The sequence below is a fragment of the Schistocerca serialis genome, chromosome 5 (genome assembly GCF_023864345.2).
Source record: "Schistocerca serialis cubense isolate TAMUIC-IGC-003099 chromosome 5, iqSchSeri2.2, whole genome shotgun sequence".
Lineage (NCBI taxonomy): Eukaryota > Metazoa > Arthropoda > Insecta > Orthoptera > Acrididae > Schistocerca > Schistocerca serialis.
Window position 1 is genome coordinate 154,676,808 of NC_064642.1, and position 11,809 is coordinate 154,688,616.

General features: G+C 38.4%; 1 protein-coding gene across 1 annotated transcript; it reads right to left on the bottom strand.

Moving 5' to 3' along the window:
• Positions 1–10,815: 10,815 nt before the first annotated feature.
• LOC126481813 (uncharacterized) lies at positions 10,816–11,588 on the bottom strand. The gene is made up of 2 exons (XM_050105769.1): positions 11,236–11,588; positions 10,816–10,966 (listed from the first exon to the last, which is right to left on the bottom strand). The coding sequence occupies exons 1-2, from the start codon at positions 11,586–11,588 to the stop codon at positions 10,816–10,818; spliced, it is 504 nt and encodes a 167-aa protein (XP_049961726.1).
• Positions 11,589–11,809: the final 221 nt, after the last annotated feature.

Sequence of the window (11,809 nt, forward strand, 5' to 3'; positions counted from 1 at the left end):
TGTAAATAGCTTTCGCTCCCTGTATTTTACCCCTGCCACCTTCAGAATGTGAAAGAGAGTATTCCAGTCAACATTGTCAATAGCTTTCTCTAAGTCTACAAATGCTAGGAACGTAGGTTTGCCTTTCCTTAATCTGGCTTCTAAGATAAGTCGCAGGGTCAGTATTGCCTCACGTGTTCCAATATTTCTACGGAATCAAAACTGATCTTCCCCGAGGTCGGCTTCTACCAGTTTTTCCATTTGTCTGCAAAGAATTCGTGTTAGTATTTTGCAGCCATGACTTATTAAACTGATAGTTCGGTAATTTTCACATCTGTCAACACCTGCTTTCTTTGGGATTGAAATTATTATATTCTTCTTGAAGTCTGAGGGTATTTCGCCTGTCTCGTACATCTTGCTCACCAGATGGTAGAGTTTTGTCAGGACTGGCTCTCCCAAGGCCGTCAGTAGTTCTAATGGCATGTTGTCTACTCCTGGGGCTTGTTTCGACTCAGGTCTTTCAGTGCTCTGTCAAACTCTTCATGCAGTATCGTATCTCCCATTTCATCTTCATCTACATCCTCTTCCATTTCCATAATATTGTCCTCAAGTACATCGCCCTTGTATAGACCCTCTATATACTCCTTCCACCTTTCTGCTTTCCCTTCTTTGCTTAGAACTGGGTTTCCATCTTAGCTCTTGATGTTCATGCAAGTGGTTCTCTTATCACCAAAGGTCTCTTTAATTTTCCTGTAGGCAGTATCTATCTTACCCCTAGTGAGATATACCGAGCGAGGTGGCGCAGTGGTAGCACACTGGACTCGCATTCGGGAGGACGACGGTTCAATCCCGTCTCCGGCCATCCTGATTTAGGTTTTCCGTGATTTCCCTAAATCGTTTCAGGCAAATGCCGGGATGGTTTCTTTGAAAGGGCACGGCCGATTTCCTTCCCAATCCTTCCCTAACCCGAGCTTGCGCTCCGTCTCTAATGACCTCGTTGTCGACGGGACGTTAAACACTAACCTAACCTAACCTAACCCCTAGTGAGATAAGCCTCTACATCCTTACATTTGTCCTCTAGCCATCCCTGCTTAGCCATTTTGCACTTCCTGTCGATCCCATTTTTGAGACGTTTGTATTCCATAATGTAGATAGAGAGGTACAAATTCACACACATGCTAGGAATGACATGGGGTTTTATTAGAACCAAAAAATACAAACGTTCAAAAAATGTCTGACAGATGGCGCTTCATCTGATCAGAATAGCAATAATTAGCATAACAAAGTAAGACAAAGCAAAGATGATGTTCTTTACAGGAAATACTCAACATGTTCACCAAAGCATGTCTGGAGCTATGGTGAGGCATTGGCGTCGGATGTTGTCTTTCAGCATCCCTAGAGAGTCGGTCAATCACGACACACTTGCGCCTTCAGGTAACCCCAAAGCCAATAATCGCACGGACTGAGGTCTGGGGACCTGGGAGGCCAAGCATGACGAAAGGTGCGGCTGAGCACACGATCATCACCAAACGATGGGCGCATTAGATCTTTCATGCGTCTAGAAATATGGGGTGTTTTTTTTCGGTTCTAATAAAACCCCATGTCATTCCAAGCATGTGTGTCAATTTTTACCTCTCTATCTACATTATTCTGTGGTTTATTAAGTTTTCAAATTTATACTGACTTTTTGATCACCCGGTATTTACATTCTACAAGAACTTACCTATGACATTTATGCTACATAGTTTCTTTTATTATATCTGATATATCACAGAAGCATTATCAGCACACATTCAGCAGTATTACAATACTGTCATGGTGTACGTAAGTAAAAAGAAATATACAACATTAACCAGACTCGAATAACTTTATTTCTTACCAGACAAACAGAAAATATCAATTAGTGTTCACAGTTGGTAATACATTTGTGATTCTCTTATATTATTTCATGTTATTCAAACTTATTCAAAGTTTTCCAGTCAGCTGAGTAATTCTCACTAATTACAGTAAGTGTGATAAAGCATGAATAGGATTTGTGATCAACCTAAAAATACTAAAACACATATAACAAACAAGTAAACAGTGAAGATTCCAAGAACTACTACAAATAAACTCAAACACCAATGAAAACACAACCAAAAAATATAAAGCCATCAGCGAGTCATGAAGTATGAAGCTTAAAGGGCATAAAAACAAAGCATGTTAAGGATATTAAACATTTGCAGAACTGTGTAAAAATGCACAGAACCAGCAAAAAATGCATCTGGAACAAAGAACTACCAGAACATTGGACTGTGGCTACTATATATCTGTGACAAAATGAAAAAAAAGATCATAACTAGAGTGATATCCTTCTTGGATCGCACACCAAGTTTAGTCAGTTTTGTACAATCACTGCACATATGAAGTTGGAAAGAAACTAAGAGATTCTCAAGGAGTTCATAGACCCTGGAGAAGCTAACAACAACATTATTTTGAAATTAGTAATGGATGTCTACAAAAGATGACTGAAATAAGTGATAACCTTTGAAGGCCTCAGTAAATCTTATAAATACACCCATATCTCTTGAAATATTGGACATACAAATTTAGAATTGAATCCAAAATTAGTCAAAATTATAAAATAAATCTTCATAAGCATAAAATATGAAGTCAAGTCCAGGAGAACTATCAGGGCCATTAATGATTAAAACAGGGTGATGGTCTATCACCATTACTCCTCAGCCATTTGTAGCACTTAGTGAATAATACAACAAAAACCTTAAGAAAATACAAATTTGAAACAAGAAATATCAAGCACTTAAATTGCTTGGGATTTACAGACTATTCACCATTACTTGCTATTAATATAAAGTCCAGAGACAGAGAAAAAATATAGCACAAAATCAGGCTCCCAGATATCACTGGAAAAGAATATGATGGTGAGAAACACTAGTAAAATAAGAAACAGAGGTGAAAATAGTGAAGCAATTTGAATATCCTATTTAGGAGAAATTATAACACACAACTTGAACAGAAAACCTGCTTGGCAAGAAAAAAGCAATACAATTGTAATGGCTCAAAAACTACTATGGTCTATATTTAATAATAATAATAAAAAACACTAAACAATTATGACAATGCAGTAGCTCATCTACAGAACATACACAAGTCAAAGTTTTTTAAAAGTCTTTCAGAGACTCGGAACCTCTAGATAACACTGCCAGACAGTATGCCTATAATTTAAATAGCTGAGCTGAAACCAGATACTTAAAGAGTTCCAGTATTACATTCTTTAACATTATTTGTTTCTTAAAGCAATTATTCAATATGGAAATACTTTAACTGATTGTTGTGTCTAAAACTTTTACTTCAATTTATATGCCTTAGCTGTTGATTATTCTGGGACAGCTCTTCATTCATCGTCCATAGCCTGTAGTTGGCTTTCTTCACATTGAGCTTCCGTGTGTTGTTCATGACAGTGTATCCTAACATCCATATCAATGATACTATCTACAGAGGGGAAAAAATCCAAATGTATTGCAACCTCAGTAAAGTATGTTTTATGCTTCTGTCAGTCAAGGAACTGATGAGTATAAATATCTTATTGTCAGTGGACCTTGCTCTTTTTCACTCAGTCTTAACATATGGCCTCATATTCTGTGGCCACAGTTCTGAGTCCAATAAAATATTTAAGCTCCCAAATAAAGCTCCCTGGATCAAGTTATTTCAAAAGCAAAGAGACTATTCTAAATAACTATTCCTAAAACTAGGTATTCTTCCACTTCCATGCCATTACATATCGGAGATACTAATTTTTACCAAGCTAAATATCGGCAACCTGAAGCAGAATCTGGACTATCACCAGTACAACACTAGAGGGGAATACCTGCTGACACAGTTGCCCCATTCCACCAAATTATATGCTGATAGGGTAAAATGCATGTGGATTAAGCTTTATAACCATCTACCACTAATCATAAAAAACCACAATCCAGCACATTTTAAAATAAGGCTTAAATCGATATTATTAAAATACTGTTTTTATAACTTACACGAACATTTTGAATGCTATTTTTCTATGTAATATATCTGCACACTTATCTTTCTATACTATAATTTACCTTCAAAATGTAAATTTCAGTAAGGCCTAACCAACTGTTAAAAGTGATCTACTTGTATGTAATTCTTATATTTATCTAGTAAATCTTAACTATTGTAAAAATTATGTAATGCTTATCTGTACTTAATTTAATTTTAAATGTATCCACAAATTTTAATTTTAATTTGGCATTGTTGACCTTAATTTTGAACAACTTGTGAATATACTAATACTATATCCTGTAATCTATAATTATTATACAATTGTGTATGTCTAGGTGTATTTAATTTTGTGTTATGTACTTTTTAAATGTTTAACGATTATAATGATTTGTCCCATATCATGTACTCTCATCATCATCATTTTTGAGAGGCTTCATTCCTACAGCAATGCAGGGTCGGCATGGTTACTATTGATTTGGTAGTGTTAGTTGCAGAGGGTGGCCGGATGCCCTTCCTGCCATCACCCCAAACGCCCTGCGGTGGAATTAGTGTACTCCAGCTGTCTGAATCTAGTGTAAGCCATGGAATAGTGCGAACATGTTTCAAATGTCTGTGAGTCATGTACCTCAGGCAGAATGTGGGGACCAGCCAATGTTCACCTAGTGGGATGTGGAAAACTACCTAAAAACCACATTCAGCCTGGCTGGCATACTGACCCTCGTCATTAATCCTCCACGCAGATTTGATCCAGGGCTGGCGCACCTATCCGAGTCCAGGAAGCAGTGCAGTAGTGCTCTCAGCTACCCTGGTGGGTATATCATCTACTCTCTGTACACAAAATGATTCAGTGGATCAATAAAGAATGAATGTATGAAATTCTTTGACACTGAACATTAAACCTTCAGATTTGTAGTAGGGTTTTAAATACATTTGTTGCCATATGTCGGTGATGGGGCATCTGGTCCTGCATTTACATTTGTTCCTCTTTGCAATAAAGCTTTTGTCATCTCTGTTGTAGAAGTCAACTGCTGGTTCTTCAGCTGGTGCATCAACTTGTTCACCTGAGTGGATCAGATACTTAATACACTCAAAAGAATAACAAGTTAATGGTATATTAAGCTTATGTCAGTAGCATTTACAAAATTATTATAAATGTAGTAAAACAATGAAATGATACAGTTATTGCTGTATGTGCCTCCGGTATCCTCTAACTCCAAGTTATCTTCCACGGAAAGTGTTTTGACTTACGTCTTTCAGTGCTCTGTCAAACTCTTCACACGGTATCATATCTCCCATTTCGTCCTCATCTACATCCTCTTCCATTTCCATAATATTGTCCTCAAGTACATCGCCCTTGTATTGACTCTCTATCTACTCCTTCCACCTTTCTGCTTTTCCTTCTTTGCTTAGAACTGGGGTTCCATCTGAGCTCTTGATATTCAAGTGGTTCTCTTTTCTCCCAAGATCTCTTTAACTTTCCTGCAGGCAGTATCTATCTTACCCCTAGTGATATACCCCTCTACATCCTTACTTTTGTCCTCTAGCCATCCCTTCTTAGTCATTTTGCATTTCCTGTCGGTCTCATTCTTTAGACATTTGTAATCCTTTTTGCCTGCTCCATTTACTGCATTTTTATTTTTCTCCTTTCATCAATTAACTCAATGTTCCTTCTGCTACCCAAGGATTTCTACTAGCCCTCGTCATTTTACCTACTTGATCCTCTACTGCCTTTACTATTTCATCTCTCAAAGCTAATCATTCTTCTTCTACTGTATTTCTGTCCCCCATTCTTGTCAGTCGTTCGCTAATGCTCTCCTTGAGACTCTCTACAACCTCTGGTTCTGTCAGTTTATCTCGCTCCCATCTCCTTAAAGTCCCACCTTTTTGCAGTTTCTTTGGTTTTAATCTACAGTTCATAACCAATAGATTGTGGTCAGAGTCCACATCTGTCCCAGGTAATGTCTTACAATGTAAAACCTGGTTCCGAAATCTCTGTTTTGCCATTATATAGTCTATCTGAAAACCTTCCAGGGTCTCCCGGCCTCTTCCATGTATACAACCTTGTTTCATGATTCTTGAACCAAGTGTTAGCTATGATTAACCTATGCTCTGTGTAAAATTCTACCAAGCGGCTTCCTCTTTCATTTCTTACCCCCATTCCATATTCACCTACCACGTTTCCTTCTCTTCCTTTTCCTACTATCGAATTCCAGTCACCCATGACCATTAAATTTTCGTCTCCCTTCACTGTCTGAATAATTTCTTTTATCTCATCATACATTTCATCAATCTTTTCGTCATCTGTTGAGCTAGTTAGCATATAAACCTGTACTACTGTGTTATGCATGGGCTTTGTGTCTATCTTGGCTACATAATGTGTTCACTATGCTGTTTGTAGTAGCTAACCTGCAATCCTATTTTTTTTTCATTATTAAACCTACTCCTGCGTTATCCCTACCTGATTTTGTATTTATAACCCTGTATTCACCTGACCACGAGTCTTGTTTCTCCTGCCACTGAACTTCACTAATTCCCTCTATATCTAACATTAAGCTGTCCATTCCCCTTTTTAAATTTTCTAACCTCCCTGCCTGATTAAGGGATCTGATATTCCACACTCCAATATGCAGAACGCCAGTTTTCTTTCTCCTGATAACGACGTCCTCCTGAGTAGTCCCAGACCAGAGATGCAAATACCACTGGAATATTTTACCCAAGAGGACGCCAACATCTTTTAACCATACTGTAAAGATCCATGCCCTTAGGAAAAATTACGGCTGTGTTTCCCCTTGCTTTCAGACTTTCACAGTACCAGCACAGCAAGGCTGTTTTTGGTTAGTGTTACAAGGCCAGATCAGTCAGTCATTCAGACTGTTGCCCCTGCAACTACTAAAAATGCTGCTGCCCATCTTCAGGAACCACATGTTTGTCTGGCCTCTCAACAGATACTCCTCAGTTGTTGTTGCACCTATGGTAAGACGATTTGTATCGCTGAGGCACGCAAGCCTCCCCACCAATGGCAAGGTTCATGGTTCATGGCGGGAGGCTTTTTCACTTAAAAAAGGTTATTTATTGAAAATCGCATCATCAGTCTATGTTCTTATTTACACATAGCATAGGCATCGCCTCTGTGAAGTTAGTGTGAAACCTAAATCATTTCTTATGGAATAACACTCAAAGCAAAAAAAGCCAAGTCGTGGCGAAACACTTTGCAGTAAATCACGAAAAAATAAAGCAAAATAACAAAAGAAAGACTAAGAAGATGCAAAAGCACTAAATTATTTTTATTTATTTAATCATGCCAGTAGAATCAAACAGAATATGTATAACAACAAACAATACGTGATATATAAAAACATATTTTTTAAAACAATAAACTGTGTAGAGGAAACACACTATGGCTCACCGTCCACATGCCTTTATTGGCAAATACTTCATGAGAGGTACTGTTAAAGTCTAACATAAACAGTCGCAACACTCACTGCTATGAAAATTGTTACTGTCTGACAGTTGGACGACACTAGCGACCCTAGCGGCGAGAAAGCAGCGGTAAGATTAACCTTCGTTTTTAATTATGTTTCTACTTAATTAACAAAATAGTTACTACATTTTTGTATTCTGAGAACTAGTAAATTACCGATAGACATGAATGATACTGAAATAAATGTAAAAACAGCCAAATCTTACTGATTCAGTGCCATAAGCTACAACTTATTCATGAAGAAATACTATGGACTTTTTCTTGCCACGTTTATACTGTGGTTTATTTCAGTGGGTTAGTGAGACTTATTGTGCAGAAAACTCCCTTTCCATTCAGGTCAGCGGTGGGACGACTGGCATACAGACAAGGGATATTCTATTGAAATAGAAAATACGCTTGTTTTTGGCATTACTTGGTACCTAGAAGGAAAAGAAAACCAGAATGGAAAAAAAGAAATAAGCCCTGTGTTTTACCTTGTAAATATTCCTTTCTGTGTTCTCTGTATATTTTTTCTTTAATAAATAAATGTCGACGTTTTGAAAAGTATTGTATCAGTATTTAGCTGTTCATCACACTAACTTTGCCAAGACCATCCATCACAAATATGAATTTTGTTTTGTATAGTAATATAACTGTATAATCGATATATCCTTTAATTCTGACACTGTATATCGCCTTATTTGTGTAATGTAACTTTAACCGTTTTGCACTGGGCTAAGCACACTGATGAGGTTGTGTTGATGTTCTGCCTAGTGTGGATACACCACAATTTGAATGTGATGTTGCCTTTAGCTACACTTACATCCAGTGTCAATCTGGTTTGAACACCAAAACAGGATCTATAACAGAATACCTTGAGCTGCATTTTCACAAAAAAAAGATAGTGTACCTATATCCCTCCACCACCACAGTGACTATACAACTTGCCTCTGGAAACTTGTTACTGACCCACAGTTGGACGACCCTAGTGTCGAGAAAGCAGCCGTAAGATTTTATTTATGTTTCTACTTAATTAACGAAATAGTTACAACATTTTTGTATTCTGAGCACTAGTAAATTACCTATAGACATGAACGATACTGAAATAAATGTAAAAAGGGCGAAATCTTACTGATCCAGTGCCATGAGCTACAACTTATTTGTGAAGAAATATTGTGGAATATGTCTATAATTTCAGCTTAATCCGCTGAAATAAGAGAATATAAACACACATATCATGCATGAAGAACATATATTTGTGTTGTTGTCTGCTATGACACGCAATTTCTTAATACATAACCATTCTGTATGGGGTCTAACGATTTGCACATTCTTAGATTTTACTCGACTTTCCAATGCACAAATATTTCTGTAAAAGTAACTGCTTTTGCTTCTAAAGCGAATGTGCTGATTTTTGCCATTTGCGACACAGAAACTGCCCATTTCATACTAGAATTGGTTTCTTCTGGTACGTTGGGAAATAGTTTTAATACTTATGACGTTTTATTGTCACATCTGTATTATTTTCTCATCCAATACAGCTGTGATGGTTTGTTTGGCACGATATATAATGTATATATTGCATTCCATACAAGTTTTCTACTCTCAATATTCAGTGATTTGAGTGGAAGTTTTCAGTGAAGAAAACTATACGTTGTTGAGTAGATATACGACATCTTTGTGCAAAAAGTCTGGTATTCTACTGTTTACTAGCCATTTATCGTTCTTAAAAGAAAATAATATTATTCTTTAAATATCTTTAGCTTACAAGAAAATCGAAAATAAATTTTTCTTCAAAGTACTATTTCATACGTCTCAAGGTCCTTAGTTAACTAAAGAAAGACAAATGTTAGTCATTTCATAGTTATTGACGATTTTTATGGCACTACATACTATGCAAACAAATCAATATAAATTACAATATAAATTACAAATGAATATAAATTACTCATCCGGTTCCGTATTCGGAAATGTAACTTACAGGCCGCCTGGAGCGCTGCTGTCACACTGTATAACAAAAATGAGCAGTAGTGTCACGACAGTGTATATTTAGACTGTGGTACTGTGGTTGCACTCCTCAAAAAGATATACTTTGGATTTCTCGAAGGCATGAGTAGATGTCCCTGTTGTCGAGGTATCATCGTGACTGTGGTAGCAAGTCCAGCAGGCGAATTAAAGCAGAAGTTATTTATATGTTTAGCTGCTGCGTTCACAGCGAATTTCGGGACTATTGCTGTCATTTCTTTCTTTGAAAGCGAAAAGCTGCCAACTTCATACTCGTTATTTAGATAGCAGTATGTAGTATGAGAAGTACTTAGAAAACTCCCCCAATGTTAAATAAATGTGCTGGGTGTGTGAAGTGTATTTTAATTTGTGCTAAAAGTTACGACTTTTGCTGTATTACCGTTCTTTTAAAGTGAGTACCTGTCAACTACATTTTAGTTACTTACAGAATGGCATGTGTCACAAAAAGTACTTAAAAAAGGAGCGCTCTACTGCTAAATAAATGTGCTGGTTGTGTGAAGAATGTTCTAAATTGTGCGACAAACTGCTGCCATTAAAGCAAATTCTTTCCTTTGCTCATGAAGGTAACTGAAACGAGGAGAAACAATACCAGCAGGTACATGCCTGCACAATACCAGAATATATTTCGTCTGTATATTTTCTTTATTTGAAGACGTTTCGGCTGGAAAAGAAATTTCCTAAAAATAACTAACTTGTAAATTTTCTGGTATACTTCATAGGTGGCTGCTGCCACCTTTCAATTCTTTCACACATGGGTCAGTTCTCATTATGTTTCTTGTTCTGACAATGAATGGTAGTTTGTTTTTACCAGTCAATCAACGTATTTTGAATATCCGCTCGCGCTTCCGTGTTACATGCTTAATTTGAAAATTACTGACAATTACAAGTAATAGCGTGACAGGTATATTTTCGTCGTGTAGAGCTACTCGTACTTAATAAATACTCAAACAAGCACTGAAAATATACTTGAACGGTTTATTACTTGGTATTACAGCAAAAGAAGTACAGTTGCTACAGCTAACTTGTAAAACAACAAATACAGTAACCAAGGAACAGAATAACCATAAAAACTAAAGTTATAAGTCCAAAGAGTAGGCAAGAACACTATTCAGCGTTCCAGGCGGCGGATTCAAACTTGGCGGTTTACGCCATTCATTTGTTGCCATGCAGTCACTGAATTCGGGACACAACTGTATCTATGGATGGCGCGAACGGAACTAACGTGTGCGGACGCAGCAGTCGACGTGAGTAACGGTCGGTACAGGAGCCGCCTTGGTGGAAGTGGGGCATGGTGCGTCTTCTCTGAACCTGGCCGGGAAATGGACATGTCATCCGGAATGGGTGGTGCATGTTGGTTCTGCTTCGATGTGTTGTGGCGGCGGTGCTGGAAGTCGAGGTGTTGCATCTGTCAGGCGATGAGCTCTTGACCATAAGGATGGTGATGCCTCCTTGAAAATGTAAGCTGGCTTCACTCTGCTCCTGGCCGGAGTGGCCAAGCGGTTCTAGGCGCTACAGTCTGGAACCGCGCGACCGCTATGGTCGCAGGTTCGAATCTTGCCTCGGGCATGGATGTGTGTGATGTCCTAAGGCTAGTTAGGTTTAAGTAGTTCTAAGTTCTAAGGGACTGATGACCTTAGAAGTTAAGTCCCATAGTGCTCAGAGCCATTTGAACCATTTTCACTCTGCTAATAGACATGGTGGCCTGTTTGCCATTTACTATGATGACCATCGTGTGTGTGTGTCTGCACAGGACATGATGGACTCCAGTATACGGTGGCTGCAGTGGTGGCTTGGCGTAGTCTGTATGTAACGTAATGTGTGTACAGCTTTTGAGGTTGTTATGCAAAAAAGTTGTTGGACAACCATGCCTGGAGGCCTTTGTGGGTTTGATTTGGCTTACATGTTCCTTTAACTTGTAAAGGAACTGTGGATGGTCGTCCATTTCTGACAGTAGGCCTGGGTCGACAAACTCCCCTGGTAGGCGCAGAATCTCACCAGAAACCAATTCAGGTGCCAAGGCCCCTATATCTGGTTTGTATGTGACTCGTAGACGCAGCAGGACTATGGGTAGTGCAGACGTCCAAGATGTCCCATGGCACATTAGCGCAGCCTTCAGCACTTGGTCCAAAAATGGTTCAAATGGCTCTCAGCACTATGGGACTTAACATCTGAGGTCATCAGTCCCCTAGACTTAGAACTACGCAAACATGACTAACCTAAGGACATCACACACATCCATGCCCGAGACAGGATTCGAACCTGCAACCGTAGCGGTCACGCGGTTCCAGACTGGAGCGCCTAGAACCGCACGGCCACACCGGC